This window comes from Vulpes lagopus, chromosome 7, assembly GCF_018345385.1.
Source record: "Vulpes lagopus strain Blue_001 chromosome 7, ASM1834538v1, whole genome shotgun sequence".
Classification (NCBI taxonomy): Eukaryota; Metazoa; Chordata; class Mammalia; order Carnivora; family Canidae; genus Vulpes; species Vulpes lagopus.
This window is the reverse complement of record NC_054830.1, coordinates 52396007-52414394: the sequence shown is the minus strand read 5'-3', so window position 1 is coordinate 52414394 and position 18388 is coordinate 52396007. Positions and strand designations below refer to the sequence as shown.

General features: G+C 47.3%; 1 protein-coding gene across 3 annotated transcripts in view; it reads left to right on the top strand.

The window, feature by feature from the left end:
- Positions 1-239: 239 nt before the first annotated feature.
- TMEM40 (transmembrane protein 40) overlaps positions 240-18388 on the top strand; it is a 33252-nt gene continuing 15103 nt past the window's right edge. For 2 of the 3 annotated variants that reach the window (XM_041763089.1, XM_041763087.1), the window contains exons 1-3: positions 240-722; positions 16603-16683; positions 17342-17473. In XM_041763089.1, coding sequence (XP_041619023.1) covers positions 16611-16683; positions 17342-17473 — 205 coding nt within the window. In that variant the 5' untranslated portion in view covers positions 240-722; positions 16603-16610. Of the gene's footprint in view, positions 723-7718; positions 7854-16602; positions 16684-17341; positions 17474-18388 lie in introns of those variants that run through there. The other variant, XM_041763088.1, reaches the window with a different exon arrangement.

The window sequence follows — 18388 nt, the reverse complement described above, 5'->3', positions numbered from 1 at the left end:
TGGGTGCTCCCCAGGACAGTGTAGGACTTGTTTACTGTCCTACTTCCAAATTGATCAGTAAGCAGCAGAGGCAGGCTGAGCTGGGGTTATTCTTGGACTCACTGTAGGTCAGTCCCCCCCCCACCCCCCCTTGGGACCTGTGTTTTTCCTGTCTCCACAAGGCAATGGATATTCTAGCCTTTGCCCAGTTTCCTCACCAGGAGAGGGCACCGCCAGTCCCATTCACAGGAGTCCCCCAGTCCTCTGAGCCCTGGGACCTCCCGTCCTGCTGCCTCACCCCTTGGGAAAGCATTGGGTTGGCCCACACGGCTGGGTCCTGAGTCAGACTCACCAACGAGGTGGGAATCTGGAACACACCCCACCTTCTCTGTGCCCAGAGCGTGGCCCAGCCGAGGGCGCTGCGACTACCCCCTCCATCGCTGCCTCCTGAGTCAGCAGTCGTGGCCCTGCCCAGGGCGCGGGTCTGAGGGTTTAGCCGCCCCATCTGCGGTGCCTGGGGTGTCAGGAGGAAGACTCCAGTCAGACAGGAAGGCCTGGGGCCGATAGCACCAGCAGGAAGGAATGCCACCCGGGTGAGCCACTGGGGCCCCGGGCAACTCACGCGCCGCCCCTCCGGGCCACGGGGGCGTGGCCTGGCCGCGGCCGCGCTCTTCCCTGCGCTCCTGGCATCTGCACAGCGCACACGGCTCCGCGGGCGGCCCACACCGGCCTCCGGACCACAGGTAATGGGACACGAGCCGGGTGAGGGGCGAGTGGAGTGCTGATCTTTAGGAGGACAGGCTCTTCCACCGGCCTGACATTTTGGGGTGCCTCGGTGGGCCTGGATTGGATCCCAGCTCTGCGCCTGCCCAGCTGGCTGAGCACCTGCCTCCTCCTCTAGAAGTATCGGGGGAGGATGACAAATATGCACCTCCCTGGGGTGTCTTGAGGCTGCGGCCAGGCCAGGTCCTGCCACAGCAGGTGACCCAACTCCTGTTTCTGTCGCTGACCTGCTGCAGGACCTTCAGAAAAAAAACTTTGATGGCTCAGTTTCCCCATTTGTAAAGTGAAGAAGAGCCAAACTAGGGCTCTGAAGGCTTCGCCCACTCTGCCTTTGTGGAACCAAACGCTTGGGAAGACGAAGGTGTTTCCCCTCAAAACGTCCCAGGCTCTGTGCTTGACCCACAAGCGAAGGCGGCTGCCTTCCCGGCCGCTCCGAAGGCGCCCTCCTGCCCGGCCTGGTGGGCTGGAGAGGATGAGGAAGCCAGTCGTCTCCTCAGCTTTGGGCTCAAAGGCACTTTTGGGGAGAAAATGCTGAAGAGGCAGAGCCAGGCCTTGGGGGAGGGGAGCCCCGCCCCTCCCTGTCCCGCTCCCACCCCCCCACCTGCACCAGGAGCCCCACCCCCACCCCCACCCCCACCCCGCGCTCCGAGGGAGCATCCCAACCCCTCTCCTCTCAGTTGGCCGTCAGGCCTCCAGCCAATCCGATTTCTTTTTAAGGGGGGTAAGAAAGATGATAGGCACGTGCTGGTTATTTTATCCTGCTTTGTTTAGAAACTGCCAGAAAAATGTTGAGTCAGGAGTGCGTGTTGGTGGGGAGTTGCGGTGAGGGAAGTGTGCGGTGTTTTGTTTTGGGTCCAAACCAAACAGATCTATAAATAATGGGATCCCTCTTGTCTCTGAAACTCATCGAACTGGGGGCTGGTGTAGCCCTCTGAAACGCCCGGGCACCTGTGCTCTCAAATCCTCTCCAGGCCACTGTAAAAGAGCGCTCTCTCTCCCGCATGGGCTCCACCCTGGGGATGTGCTGGGCATCCCGTTGCCAGAGGCCTCACTCCACTTTCATAGCAACCCTGTGGGGGGGCGGGGGGAGGCCTCGTTCTTTTTTTTTTCAGTAACAACTTTATTGAGATCTCATTCACATGCCATCAGATTCACACTTTTAAAGTGTCCAAGTCAGTGTTTTTTAGTAACTCTATATTCACAGAGTGGTGCAACCACTATCTAATTTAGAATTTTTGTCATCCCCAAATAAACCCCAGACCCTTTAGCAGTCACCCTGCATTTCCTCCTTCCCATGACAACCACTAACCTACTTTGTGGATTTTATCTGTAAGGATTTGCTTATTCTGGACATTTTATATAAATGGGATTATATCATAATTTTGGCTGGCTTATTTCACTTAGCATCATGCTTTCAAGGTTTACCCATGTTGTAGTCTGTTATCAACATTTCTTCCCTCTTTCTGGCTGAATGGTGTTGTACGATTGTATCACATTTTGTTTATTCATTCATCAGCTTGGGTTGTTTCCACTTTGTGGCCATTATGAATAAAGCGGCCGAGGACATTGGTATATGAATTTTTGTGTGGACATAGGTCTTCACTTCTTTTGAGTGTATACCTAGGAGTGAACTTGCAGGGTCATATGGTGAATCTATGTTTGACATTTTGAGAAATCACTAAACTTTCCCAAAGTGGCTGTATCATTCTACAATCCCACCAGTTGTGCATGAAGGCTCGAAATTTTCCACATCCTTGTCTGCCCTTGTTATTATCTGGATTTCTTATTGTAGCCATCCTAGAGGGTATGAAGTGGTATTGCATTGCGGTTTTGTTTTGTTTTGTTTTTCAAGTTTTATTTATTTAAGTAATCTCTACACCCAACATAGGGCTCAAACTCATAACCCCAAGATTAAGAGTCATATGCTCTTCCAACTGAGGCAGCCAGATGCCCTCTCATGGTGGTTTTGATTTGCATTTCTCTTAATAAAAAGATGTTGAACATCATTCCAAGTGCTACTGCCCATTTCTTCAGAGAAATGTCTGTTCAAATTCTTTGACCATTTTAAAAGTAGGTTGTCATTTTATTGTTGAGTTGCAGGCATGCCTTTTTTTCCAGGGGAGGATTCTGAGGCTCTGAGAATGAATGTAGCTGCCATGCAATGATCTCAGTCTGTGGAGGATAGCAGTGGGAACTGAATCCAGGTCTGTCTGAACATTAAAGACCGAGCAATCTCCTTCTGTTAAACTGGATGCCTCTTTTCTGGTTTTTGCTGTTGTCAATTGCATATGTGTTGGTGGGGAGGGAGGGAGAGAGAGAGACCAGAGAAAAAGATGGAAAAGGGAGAGGAGACAGACAGAGAAACTTAGATGACAGAATGAGAAAGGAGGCTGGACTGGCTCTGGCTGTTTAAATAGGCACCCACCTTGGAGAGTCAGAGCTGGGGAAAACCTTTTAAAAGCTTTTGGTTTAAAAAAAAAAAAAAAAAAAGAGCTTTTGGTTTCTTTCCATTAATCTCCAAATGTTGTGGGGGGAGGGGCTCAACAATTTTTATTGGGGGGCACACTCCCCCCCTAGTTTTTCTTAGTCCCTAAATCTGAAACAAATCTGATTCAGCCCCAAAAGCCAAACAGGGACTAGCATCCCAGCATCCTCTAGTGTCTAACTGGGTCTAAGGATCTGGAGTAATGGCTGTCACACTTTTTTTTTTTTTTTTTTTTTTGAGAGAAAGGAAGAGAGAGAGCTAGAAAACTGGGCAGGGAAGGGAGTGGTGCAGAGGGAAAGGAATAGAGATAATCCTAAGTGGGTTCCATAACCAGCATGCAGAGCCTGACACAGGGCTCTGCCCCACGATCCTGAGATCACAGCTTGCACCAAAATCAAGAGTCAGACACCCAGGCAACTGAACCACCCAGGTGCTCCTGCCACACTTTTTTTTTTTTTAAATTTTAAAGATTTTATTTATTTATTCATGAGAGACAAAGAAAGAGGCAGGGACCTAGGCAGAGGGAGAGGCAGGCTCCCCGCAGGAAGCCTGAGGCAGACCAGACGGATTCTGGGACTCCACGATCCTGACCTGAGTCAAAGGCAGGTGCTCAACCACTGAGCCACCCAGGCACCCCTCCTGCCACACTTTTTGATTGTACATACTTCTCAAGAAAAATGGTTTAGGGACATCTGGGTGGCTCAGTCAGTTAAGTATCTGCCTTTGGCTCAGGTCATGATCCCGGGGTCCTGGGATCGAGTCCTACATTGGGCTTCCTGTTCAGTGGGGAATCTGCTTCTCCATCTGCCTCTTCCCACCCCTTGTGTGCTTGCTCTCTCTCTCTCTCTCTCTCTCTCTTTCTCTTTCTCCCTCTCCCACCCCTCTCTCAAATAAATAAATAAAATCTTTTTTAAAAAAGAAAAATGCTTTAGGCACCCCCAACAGATGCGTATTTATAGATTTAGAAATGATATACAAATACTGTAATGATTAGCTAATGTCCAAAGGTCCAATATACACTCAGTGTGAATTTAATCACCAACAACAGTGGATGGAAGTCCACCTTGCCAGTAGTTCTATTATTATTTCAGTAAGCCATACCGTGTGTATGAGATCCCATTCATCATTGTTTTCAACATAGTAAGGTGGCTGATGATGGCCTCGAGTGGGGAGCACTTTTGTCTATCCAGCACTTTTCCTGCTGCTCGCTTGCACTCTCTGGATTAGAGTTATCTACATCCGTGGTTCTTTGCAGGGACTCTTTGAAGCCACTCATACACTCTGCAGGAGCTGATTCAGTTAAAACGCATTGTTCGATGCTCAGATCCACCCCACCTGGCACCAGGGTGCCGCAATACATTGCAGTAGGCTGACCATAAAGAAATGAAAGACAGGACCGCAGCAGACCTGTCTGCTGTGGAGCTTCCCCTTGGCCTTGGGAACCCCACTTAGTAGGCATGACATTCAGTGCCTGAGAGGGTGCACATCAGGGTTGAACTAGATACTGTTAGTGATTTTTAGTTAAAAGTTAAGTAGGAATATGGGACGCCTGGGCGGCTCAGTGGTTGAGCATCTGCCTTTGGCTCAGGGCGTGGTCCTGGTCCTGGAATTGAGTCTCACATCCCTGCAGGGAGCCCAACATGGGACTCCATCCCTGCACTCTGAGATCAGGCCCCAAGCCGAAGGCAGACACCCAACCGCTGAGCCACCCGGGCATCCTGGAGTCCCGGGATCAAGTCCCATATTGGGCTCCTTGCAGGGAGCCTCCTTCTCCCTCTGCCTATGGCTCTGCCTCTCTGTGTGTGTGTGTGTATACTCTCATGAATAAATAAATAAAATCTTTTTTTAAAAAGGAATTTTAGAAAATTACTTTATATCTTGAGCTGGAATCTGCCCTGGTGACATCCCGAGGTCCTGACCTCTGGAGCTCAATAGCCCTATCTCGTCCCTCTGTCCTGCAGGAAGCCCTGTGAACACTTGGGGATGGTGACCAGGTCTGTCCATGCAATGCTTATCCCTACCTAGGCTTAGTGCCCTACTCCTCCAGACATTTCTCTTGGGTTTGATCTTAATATCCCACATGTCCCCTGGATTGTCTCTGTCCAGACTCTATTCTGTTCAGAACCCAGGATTGAACCTAGGTTGGGAGATGGTGAGATATGGATCACCTTCTTCACTATAGACTATGTCCTTCTGTTGATATGACCTAAAACTGTTAGCTTTGCTCTGTAGCTTTATCACCTTGTTGGCTCATATTACACTTTAACAAACATTGCTTATGCACCTACCATGTGCTAGACACCAAGTTAGATGATTGTGCTGACATTTATTTACCGTTCAGAGGGTCTTTTAGAACTCCAAGGTCTTTCTGTATGAACAGCCTTCAACCAATCCTCTCTCTGCACAGACTTGATTTTGTCCCTTTTTAGTTCACCCTAGGTGCCACCCTGCACTGTTCAGAGGCAACCTCAGGCCCTGGCTACTTTGTGGGGTGTGCTGTGGCCCAAAGGGTCATATACATTCATAACAGGTCCATCTGGTGTGTGGTCAGCTGGCTAGGCAGCGTGGGTTGTTATCTCACCATTAAACTGCCTGGATGGACTGGGGATAAGATGGTGGAGGAGGTGGAAACTGAAGCATCTTCCTTCTTTCCCTCTGTGAGGTTCCCCTCACGCTTGACTTCAGACTCAGATCTGAGTTCATATCTAGACGTCTTGCTGTGTGACCCTGGGCAAGTTCCTTTCCCTTTCTGGGCCTCCGTTTTGGTCTCCTGGCTACAACTCTGTGGACCTATAGCTTGGAGAAAGGGAGAGGTCGCCAAACCTGGGGAGCTGGGGTGGGGGTGGGATGGGGTGAGCATGGGGCAGGAAAGGGGAGAGTGTGGAAGAAGAAGGGGTATGAACAAGTAGTATAGAGTGAAGAGGGAGTTGCTAAAGAAACTCTGCTAGGCTAGCACATCTCTAAGCTCTTAATTCCAGTGCTTTATGACTTGTTTTTATGACTATGAAGCACTTTGTCTAAGCCAGGGGCTAGAATGTAAGAGAGAGCAAGAAAAACACGATTCCTATTCCCAGGGAGCTCAGAAGTAAAGTCCTTTTAATTTCAATCCTCATAGCAACCATGCAAGACAATGACACTGATCCCTATTTTACAGACAAGGAAACTGAGTCTCAGAGAAGTGATTTACTCAAAGTCATGAAGCTGAGAAGTAAAGTGATAAAGCATGAATTCAAAAGGCTCTGTCAGCCCCCATTAAAGCAGTGACTTAATCAAGATACCTCTCAGTATGGGATCCCTGGGTGGCTCAGCGGTTTAGCACCTGCCTTCGGCCCTGAGTGTGATCCTGGAGACCCGGGATCCAGTCCTGCATCAGGCTCCCTGCATGGAGCCTGTTTCTCCCTCTGCCTGTGTCTGCCTCTCTCTGTCTCTCATGAATAAATAAATAAAATCTTTTTTAAAATTTTTATTTATTTATTTATTTATTTATTTATTTATTTATTTATTTATTTTGTAATCTTAAAAAAAAAATACCTCTCAGTATAACGTTCTGGCAAAAGGGCATGGTAATTTTACCATGTACTTTCCTACCCACAACCCCATACATGCATTCCAAGATATAAATAACATAAATGACATTATTCTCTGTCTTGTAGATGAGAATAAGAACCTAGAAGGGAGAGTGCTGCGCCCGAGGGCCCAGGGTGAGTTGGAGACAGGGCCGGGACCATGTTCTTGATCTCACGACAACTGACTCAGTTTCTTCCCCACCCCCACCCCAACCCCTGCCTGGGGTTGTTGGGAGGATTTACCACCCACACCTTGGGATCCCAAAGCTGGTGAAAAGACCATTTCTGTTCCATGCCCCTCGTTTCCGAGGGTCTGTTCTGATTTATTCCCCTCCCCAACTGTCCTGATGGAGGTGGAGGAACTCCGGATGAGGGAATTGGCACTGCAGCAGTGCCCAGGCTGGGACTCTAGGGTGGAGAGGCTGACCTGGAGAACGTCAAGGATTGAAGCTGACGGCATTTCCGAAAGCTGCGTCAGACTATACTGAACCACGTTCTGGAGTAAAGGACTGTGCACTTGCATGTTTTGGGGAAGGGTTGGAATTAATAGTGTGAAAGAGCTTTTTCTCCTGCAGCCCTTTTCAGAGTCTTTATTATTATTTTTAAGATTTTATTTATTTATCTGACAGAGAAAGGGAGACGGTGAGCACAAGCAGGGGGAGCAGCAGAGGTAGAGAGAAAGCAGGCTCTTCATTGAGCAGGGAGCCTGATGTAGGGCTCGATCCCAGAATCCTGGGATCATCATTCAAGCCAAAGGCAGATGCTCAACCAACTGAGCCACCCAGGTGCTCCTTTTCAGAGCCTTTAATACACAATCATACAATCATACATTTTTTTTTAAAGATTTTATTTATTTATTCATGAGAGACACACAGAGAGAGGCAGAGACACAGGCTGAGGAAAAAGCAGGCTCCATGCAGGGAGCCCGACGTGGGACTTGATCCCAGGTCTTCAGGATCACTCCCTGGGCTGAAGGCACTGCTAAACCACTGAGCCACCCCGGCTGCCCGCACAGTCATACATTTTGGAGCTGCAATAAGGTGGGTATGGAAAGCAGTGATGGAAAGCAGTGTTGAACCAACTTCTTTGAATACAAAATCTCCTTTTTTCTTGGAGCATTCCAAGGGCCTCTGTTCCCTACAAGATACCATATATCATATGTATCTTATTATTAGAACATGCTGTTCTGGGCTTTCCTGCAGGTCTTTGGAACCCTGAGTTCCAAAGTTCTTTGCTGACCAGATGAATCATGAAAACCAGGGGAGCACTAGTTTCCTAGAATGTCAAAGCTGGAAGAAACTTGTAGAGGGCAGCCCAACTTCTACACACTGGGAAACTAAAGGCCAGGGCATTCCAGCAATGTGTTTGGAAGGGCAAGGCCAGAGGTAGGCAGGGAGACTATTTTAACACTTAGAGGAAAAGTTCTGGTGGTCTGAGTGGACCACACTCTGCCTAGCAGATGTTGCCTTTGTTAAAAATGCAGACTTCCCCTAGCCATATCCTAACCCTAACTTGGCTCCTAACACCAGCCCCCGAGCAGGAACCTCCAAAGGAAAGAGTCCGGGGAATCTGCCCTGTCAACTGTGCTCCTAAGGGAAATTGGATCATCAACAAATGAGGAAGACATTGAGCATGAGCATGAGCAAGGGGAGGGGATACTCTTATTTATTAAGTGCCAGTATTCTAGGCTTGTTATGGGCACAGTATTATTTAATCCCCACAACACTCATGGGGACATATATTAATACTCCATTTTATAGAGGAGCCAGGCATCTAAGGGACAGGAATAAGAACACAGTCATAACCAACTCCAAAACCCCCAGTCTCCTTATCAGATCTCTTGGGAGGGAGGCAGTAGGAACAGAAAAGCCAGGCCTTCTTGAAGGAAAAATAGGATAAACTGAGGCTTTGGCTATCTGGGAAGAAAGGAGCCAGGGCATCCTTCTATCTTTGAAGTTTGGGGGGCTCCCAGGAGCATGGTGGAGCCAGAGAGGGAACCTGGTTTAAGAAGGAAGATGTGGGGGCAGCCCGGGTGGCTCAGCTGTTTAGCGCCGCCTTCAGCCCAGGGTGTGATCCTGGAGACCCAGGATCAAGTCCCACATCGGGCTTCCTGCATGGAGCCTGCTTCTCTGCCTGCTTCTCTGCCTCTCTCTCTCTCTCTCTGTGTGTGTGTGTGTGTGTGTGTGTGTATGTGTGTGTGTGTCTCATGAACAAATAAATAAAATCTTAAAAAAAAAAAAAAAAGAAGAAGGAAGATGTGGGGCACCCGAGTGGCTTAGTGGTTTAGCATCTGCCTTCAGCTCAGGTCGTGGTCCCAGGGTCCTGGGTCCTCCCCCTCAGGGAGCCTGCCTCTCCCTCCTACTATGTCTCTGCCTCTCTCTGTGTGTCTCTAATGAATAAGAAGGAAGACATTTAGCCCCTGCAGGGCTCCAGGCTGTGGCAAGCACTAGGGTTAGAGACTGTGACAGCCCGAGTAACCGCCCCCAAAGATATCTGCATCCTAATCTCTGGAAACTAAGGTTACCTGGCAAAGGAGAATTAACAATCCAGGGGGAAGTAAGGTTGCTCATCAGCTAACCTTAATTTAGGAGGATGATCCTGGACAACCTGGGTGGGCCCAATGTCACAATGACACAAGGGTCCTTTTTTTTTTTTTAACTTATTTATGATAGTCACACACACGGAGAGAGAGACAGAGACATAGGCAGAGGGAGAAGCAGGCTCCATGCACTGGGAGCCCGACGTGGGATTCGATCCCGGGTCTCCCGGATTGCGCCCTGGGCCAAAGGCAGGCGCTAAACCGCTGCGCCACCCAGGGATCCCCGACACAAGGGTCCTTAAAAGTGGAAGAGGGGTGGGGCACCTGGATGGCTTAGTCAGTAGAGCATGCAGCTCTTGATCATGGAGTGGTGAGTTTGAGCCCCACGTTGGGTGTAAAGATTATTTTGAGGGCAGCCCAGGAGGCTTAGCAGTTTAGAGCCGCCTTCAGCCCGGGGCCTGATCCTGGGGACCCGGGATCAAGTCCCATGTCAGGCTTCCTGCATGGAGCCTGCTTCTCCCTCTGCCTGTGTCTCTGCCTCTCTCTCTCTGTGCCACCCAGCTCACTTGCTCCTCATGTAGAGTGGGTATTATCTGAGCTGGGCGGCGAAAGCACTGTTGAGGCTGTGACAGCTTGGTGTCCCTGAGTATCCAACCATGGGCCCAGTCCCTTGTGACACTAGGAGCTTAGAAAATGTAGGCTGAACCAAAGGGGAAATCCAGTTTAGCAAGATCTGTGGGTACAGAGGCCCTGGCACCACCAGTGACTCAGCAGGGCCTGGTCTTTGGGAGAAACATGCTAGGAAGTCAGGCATCCATTTCCTTGTAGGATGAGCCTCGGATGGGGGGGAAGCACCTGCAAGAGGGGGCTTTAGGAGCCTCTAACCAGGGTCAGGGATTGAGGTTCTTTGCTGGAGCAGGGTTTTGATTCGAGACCACCTGTCAGCTGGGAGACCTAGAACAAGTCACTTGTCTATATGAAACTCAGCTTCTTGCTGCATAATATAAGCCTTGCACTCATGAAATAAGATCTTGGGGAACATACTGTGTTCTCTTTCCTCTTTCTGCTTTCTTCACTTCTCCTGTCTCAACACCTCACCATCCATCTTGCTCCAGAGGAGGTTGCACGTGGTGAACTTGAGCTTTGAAACCCGTCCCAGACATCCCTCTGCCAGTGGCTGATGCTCCACTGTGAGTGCTGTCCTTTTGAGTTATGCATTGCCCTGTGCACTAATTCTTTTTTTTTAAGATTTTATTTTTTTATTCATGAGAGACACACACAGAGAGAGAGGCAGAGACATAGGCAGAAGGAGAAGCAGGCGCCATGCAGAGAACCCGATGTGGGACTCGATCCTGGGTCTCCAGGATCACGCCCTGAGCTGAAGGCAGATGCTCAACTGCTAAGCTACCCAGGCATCCCATGTGCACTGATTCTTGAGCTTTAATTTTTTTAATTCCATTTATCCTTTCTTATAATACAAATGTGGGTAGAGGAGGGATGGGGTGAGGACACTAAAAGGAGAAAGAGGGCTCCCTCAGGTCCAATCTTCACAAAAGCTCCATTTCCCTCCCTTCTGCTGCATGAGTTTCCTGAGGAAGTTCCCCTGGCCTTAAGGACACTGCTCAGGGCCCCACCAATGGCTGACTACAAGCCAAGTCATCATCATTTGCATAGCACTCCCATGACTTAGTGGCTTCATTCCAGTGCTAATGACAGGGGCCTGAGTAGAGGTGACAGCTTCACTCCTTCCACCTCCCAACACGGACAGAGCAACTACCTTTGCTCAACCACTTACTAGCTACAGCCCTGAGAAAGTTCCTTAGTCTCCCCGCACCATCTCTAAAGTGGGCACCCCCACAGCGAGCTGTCCCAGAGTTGTGGTGAGGAGTATATGAGAGGACACCTGTAATGTGCTCAGATGGTTGCTTGGCAGTTGGGAAGTACTTGTTGATGTCATTGTCATCATCATCATCATCATTTCTGCTTTTTGCCAGGTCCTGTGCAGGCTTCAGGGGACCCAGAAATGAATCAGTCTTAGTCTCTGTCCCCACCCACCCTGGTTGGGTTCAGGCTCTAGTGGAGGGGATGCATCCTGCTGAGAGCCCTTAGCAGAGATCTGTGTGTGACTAAGAATAGTGGTCCTTGAAGTTGTGCAACAAGGTGCCCTACCCTAAGAAAGTCAAGTCTGGCAAAGGCAGAATTGACTAGGCTCAGGAGAGCAGCATGCCCAGAGACAAGGTAGGGGTGCTCCCTGGGCCTCCCCCCAACCTCCTTCTTCTTTATAGTTGCTTCCTGCCACTTTTTCCCATGTGGGACAAGGCCCCTTGCCTCTATGCCTTTGCATATTGTCCCCTCTGGCCCTTCTTTTTTTTTTTTTTTTTTTTAAGATTTTTATTTATTTACTCATGAAAGACACACAGAGAGAGAAGAGAGGCAGAGACATAGGCAGAGGGAGAAGCAGGCTCCATGCAGGGAGCCAGCCATGGGTCTTGATCCTGGGACTCCAGGATCATGCCCTGGGCCAAAAGCAGGCACCAAACCACTGAGCCACCCAGTGATCCCCCCTCTGGCCCTTCTAAACTCACCCCAGCATTCCCTCCTTCAGGAAATTTCCCTGACTGACCCTGGTCTGATTTGGCCCCTGGGTTCCCACAGGCTCCTGATCCCTCAAGAAATTCCTTGAGGACAAAGATGCAACTTGTTCACCATATATCCCCAGTTCTAGCACACAGTATGTGCTCAATTAACAGACATAATGTAAGAGAAGGAAAGTTCATATCAAAAATCTTGACTATAAAGTTTGATTTTCCTCAAATAACAAGAAAGTAGGCAGCTGCTGGCAAGGGCTTGGCAGCTCAACAACATCTCTGCAATTACTTTGGCTTTTCCTCATGGTCATAAGGTGGCCACTGTTGCTCCTGCCATCACATTTATCTTCAAGGAAGGAAGGAGAGGCAAGACACAGCACCAGCACTGTTGGCTTCTTTTGTCAGGAGAAGCAAAACCCTTCCCAGAACCCCAGCCAACTTCAGCTACAAGGGAGGCTGACAAAACAAGTAACTAACTGGAGCTGGAAAAACAAATCTGCAGTTTTGTTAGCAAGAAAGTAGGGCAGGGCTGATGGGGGGGTGGAGGAGGATTAAGAGGGTGGAGAAGGGAAGATGAGGACTGGTCAGGCAACTAACATAGGGCTTTGTAAAGGAGGTGATATTTTAGCTGTGTCTAAAAGGTCAGATAAAATTTTGACGGGGCATGGGCTGGGCTGAGGCTGGACACCGAATGTCTGAGGGTAAGAGGAGGTCTGTAGAAGAAGAAACTTTCATTTACTGAGTACTGCTAAGGGCAGGCACTAGCTACCTTTCCTCCCTACGGTACTACCATTCCTCGTTCACAATTGAGGTAACCAGAACTAAGAGAAGGTGACTGCTATGCTCAAGGTCATCCTGTGCACAGGTGACAGGAATGTGGTTGGATCCTGGTGTGTCTAACCCCAAAGCACATGCTCTTGCTGCTATACAAATACTGTCTTCTTGCCACTCCTGATGTAATGGTGTCCTGATGAACAAAACTACAGTTTTGTTAGCAAGAAAGAAGGGCAGGGGTTCTGGGGGAAGGAGGATTAAGGGAGTGGGGGAAGGAGGGTGGGAATTGGTAAGGCAACTAGCACAGGGCTTCATAAAGAAAATGGCATTTGAGGGCAGCCCGGGTGGCTCAGCGGTTTGGCACCACCTTCAGCCCAGGGTGTTATCCTGGAGACCCCTGGATCGAGTCCCATGTCGGGTTTCCTGCATGGTGCCTGCTTCTCCCTTTGCCCGTGTCTCTGCCTCACTCTCTCTCTCTCTATGTCTCTCATGAATAAATAAATAAAATCTTTAAAAAAGAAAATGGCACTTGAGCTGTGCTTGGAAGGTCAGATACACTTTTGACAATAAGAAAGAATGGCCTAGGTCTGGAGGCCTGAAATCATCTCAGCTGGCATTTATTCCACGCCTGCTCTATACCAAGCATTGGTCTAAGTGTCTTACATGTTTTAATTCATGCCATTTTCACAACAACACTATGAGATAAGCGCTGTTATTGTTCTCATACGACAAAGGAGGAAACTGAACCAATAAGAGGTTGTCATTTGCTCAAGATCCCACAAACCAATGTGTCAGGATCCAAACCTAGGTGGTCCACCTCTGAGGCACAGGGAAGGCTGTTGTCTTGCCAAGGTCTTGGTAGATTGAGAGTAGATTCTGTACCAAAAACAAACAAATTTACAAAGAACCCAAACTCACAGATACAGAGAATGGATTGGTGGTTGCCAGAGGTGGGGATGGGGAATGGATGAAATGGGCAGTCAAAAGGTATGAACTTCCAGTAATAAAATAAATAAGTCATAGGGATGTAATGTTCAACATAGTGACTATAATTAATAATAATATGGTATTGCAGGGGGCTCCTGGGTGGCTCAGTCATTTAAGGGTCTGCTCATTTGGGCACATGACCAAATGTGCCCTAGACCAACATTTTGGGGTGTATTAGATAGACTATGGGTTCTGGTGCCTCTATAAAACAGGAATAATAAGACATACCTTGCAGGGTTATTGTAATTTGGTTTGGGTCATCATGAGCTCAGGGTGATGGATCAAACCCTCACAGAGCTTGGTGCTCAGTGTGGAGTCTGCTTGAGATTCTCCCTTCTGCCTCTGCCCCTGCCACTTCTCATGCACTTTCTCTCTCAAATAAATAAATAAATCTTTAAATAATAATAACAATATGGTATTACATATTTGAAAGTTAAAAGAACAGATTTGCTTTTTAAAAATATTTTATTTATTTATTCATGAGAGACACAGAGAGGCAGAGACACAGAGGGAGAAGCAGGTTCCCTGCAGGGAGCCGGATGTGGGACTTTATACCAGGACTCTGGGATCACTCCCTGAGCCAAAGACAGTTGGTCAACCACTGAGCCACCCAGGTGCTTCTTAAAGAATAGATCTTAAAAGTTCTCATTATAAGAAAAAGAATTTGTGGGGCACCACAATAGTTTGGGGCAATAGTTTGCCCCAAACAAATGCCTTAGTTGATTCACTTTTGTCTTGTTAATGTGAAAGAAAACAGCAGCTAACATTCACATGGGAAGTACTCCCGTTCTATCGTTGATATTGGCAACTTTTTTGCTGAACCTGGTAGTAATCAAAAATTCATCAATAGTCTGATTTTGTGACACTGTTGTTGGCAATGGACTTCTAAAAACCGAGAGTGGGTTTTGCAAGAAATTCCAAAGCCCACTGAAATTCCAGGTATGTGGAATTTGCAATAAAGAGTACTGTATATTTTATTATTTGTGAACTGTATGCTATACATTTTTTATATCAGCAAAATATATAACAAATGTGTGTGTGTGTGTGTGTGCATGTATGTGTACTTTTTTCTTTTTTCTGGAGAACCATTAAACAGTTCTGGGCTCACCACCATGCATATCCTATCCACCCACATTCCATTGGCAGGAATGTAGTCAAATGGCCACACTCAGCTTCAAGGGATGTTGGTAGTCTCTAGCTGGCTGGCCATGTGCCCAACTAAAATAAAGGCTTTGGAGGGGAGCTCCACTTCATGTATTTTCCCCAGGGGAGAGCACTAGCTGACGGAAGTTGGCCATTTGGATTTTCCAAGGCCACAGTTAGGGCCTTCTTGTAGCCTCACCTGGAGGTCAGCCTCCATAGTTGCCTCTAGCTCCTCTCACAATTTTGGGAAGGTACATACAGAGTGTAGTGTCCTGAAGGGACAGGTTCCCAAATTTTGCTCTTCACCTTCAAGTGCCTGCTTCCTGCCCTTACCTTCACTGCTTGCATCCCTAATCCTGACAGGCATTCCAGCAGGGCTGAACGCCAGGGTGGCCTTTTTTTGTTTTGTTTTGTGCCCTAGACCAACATCTTGGGGTGTATTAGATAGACTATGGGTTCTGGTGCCTCTATAAAACAGGAATAATAAAAAATACCTTGCAGGGTTATTGTAATTGTCAAATAAGACAATCTTTGGGGAAATTTCGTTGTCTAGAAATTATAATTCAACTGTGAGGAGCAGGTAATCCGAATTCCTACTTAACTGGTTTATGACCAGGTTCAGATAAATCCTTGGAAAGACCATCGATGATGTAGTTTTGAAACATAGGTGAGGTTTCGTGGGGTGAGGTCCGGAGCCGATGACCAAGAAAGAATTCTTGAGATGTCTTTTGTTCAAAATGGTGGTTTTATTAAAGCCCCAGATAGGACCCTTGGGCAGGAAGAGCTACTGCCCCAAACTTGTGAGGGGTGGCTGATTATATACTTGGAAGTTGGGGGAGGTAGGGAAAAGAGAAATTTCAGAAGGATTTTCAGATGCTAAGGAAGACTCACAGGATTTGGAGGCCTTGCCATTGTCATGTTGTTTTTCCCTCTTAGCAAGGCATTAACATTAAGACGGTTGGGAACTTCCTGGAGGAATGTCACTCATATCCCACCCAGGAGTGGCCAGGGTGGGAGTGGAGAGGGTCTTGCAGGGTATCAGCTGGTGCTTTGTCCCCAGCTGGCCTTCTGCTCCCTCATCAATGAAGTACTACACTGAAACAAGATATTGGCATATTACATTTTTAAGTACATAAGGAAAAATTATTGGCGATTTTATTACAATGAGAACAATACTGTTAAAAATTTAGAAAATGTAAAATGAAAATAAGAAGCTAAAAATACCCATAATACCACCACTCAGAGATAGCCACTATTTATATTTTGATATAGCTCCAGTAACTATTAACTCATGGTATGTGTTTATTTGGATCTCTACCTATGCCCTCAGTCTCCTCAGCAAGATTATGTTGAAGAAAGTGCCAGACATCATGTAATTTCATCATAAAAATCACAGTATCCTTACATTTAAGGACACTTTATTTTTTTTTATTTTTTTAAAGATTTTATTTACTTATTTGAGAGACAGAGCACACACACACACACACACACACACACACACACACACACGAGGCAGGGGCAGTGAGGAAGGGCAGAGGGAGAGGGAGGAGAAGCAGACTCCCCACTGAGCAGTGAACCCAATACTGTCTTGCTGTCTGTATCCCAGGACCCTGGGATCATGACCTGAGCAGAAGGCAGATGCTTAACTGAATGAGCCACCCACTTGTCATTTTCTTCTTTCTTTGCCAATCTTTTTCAATGTTAAGGGGATTAACTAAGGTGACATTCATTAATTACTTATTATTGTTATTCCTCCAGGGAAAACCATGGAAACTTCAGGACCTTCCTCCCAGACTCAAGATGACAGTCGAGTCCATGCAGAAACAGAAGACCTAGACTGTATGTTCGCCTTCTCTCACCCTCTGGGCAAAGCCACATGGGAGGTAGAGTCCAGCAGTGGGTGGAACTGAAGAAGATCTGTTCCTCTCATGTGGCATAATGGCTCAAGTCACAGTTGAATCCTCTGGAGAAGTAATGTTTTCCTCACACACGTATACATGTGCTTGGTTCAGTCCATCCCCTAGAACTTTATAGCTTTGGGGACCTTCATTTGCTCCCCAAATCTCAAGAGGGCTCTGGAGGTTTGGGTTGACACTAGTGAGGGTCCCCAGAAGGCAGGAAGGTTCCTGTGCTACTCCAGAATGGTTAATGAGAAGATTCACTTGACCGGATCATCCCTGCCCTATAATTTATACTGCATCCTAAATTGACAACTATTGTACACAATTTAGTGGCCTCTGGGCAGAATAGGGGGCTTAGAAGGCTCTCCGGTCTCTATATTCAGAGAAATTTGTGCCTTGGGGCTTCCTAGAGCCTCTAGGGCCTCTGAGAGCTCTGATCTTCTATACCTTCCATTGGCCCTACGAGGTTAGGGAAAGTGTCCAGAGAATCTGGTCATTCCTGACCTCCAAGTCCAAGTAGATGCCTGGGGAGCTCTTGGTGGTCACTGGGGTGGGAAGGGAAAGAACACTCATCGTTTTCTATATGTGCTTCCTAGATGAAGAGACGGATTTCTATAAGCCAGACAGGGAGGCTGGACTCCTTTCCCAAGAACAACCTAAGAGACACAAGTCTTCTACCTCTTCCTCCTCCTCATCTTCCTCCTCCTCATCATCATCCTCTTCCTCAGGTATAGTAATATTTATATATATGTATATATGTGTATATATATATATATATGTTCACAGTATTATTCAAGAAAAGCATTTACATGGAAAAACAATGCCCCATAATCTCCCACCTTGATACTTTAATTCTCTTTTTCCGTATCCCCTTCCAGATCCCACCTATCAGTACACATGATTTGTACACAGTTATAACTGACCATATGGACAATTTTGTCCTCTGTTTAAAATTTTTCCTCTTTGGATGTCTGGGTGGCTCATCTGCCTTGGGCTCGGGGTGTGATCCTGGAGTCCCAGGATCGAGTCCCACATCAGGCTCCCCACAGGGAGCCTGTTTCTCCCTCTGCCTGTGTCTCTGCCCCTCTCTCTCTGTCTCTCATGAATAAATAAAATCTTTTAAAAAAATGAATAAAATAAAATTTTTTACTCTCATATCCTGGGCATTCTGACATGTTATTCTGTAATATCTCTGCAGCTAAGATTCATGCTTACCAAAAAGCCTCGAGTGGCTGCATCTCATATAAAGTAACATTCAGGTTTATCAGGAGCACTCTGGTGTTGAACTCAATGCACCTGTCTGCTCAAGCAGCCTACCTGGTCTCAACCCTTTCTTTGCTACTCCCTAGCTATGTGTCCTTGGGTAAATTGCTAAACCCTATATGCCTTGGGGTCCTCCTCTGTAAATTGGGGATGGTAACAGAAGTTACTACCTCATGGGATTATTGTGAGGATTACATTTACACATGTAAACTTTTAGCATTTAGCACATAGTAAAAGCTCTAAAAAACAACTGTTAGGATTATCCACCAACCTTACCACCAGTTTACCATGCTCATAAGCATCCTTGCTCAAAGGCTTTTGCTTTTTGAATTTTTCACACAAATTGTGTCTTTAGCATCGATTCCCCCATGAGTCCTTCA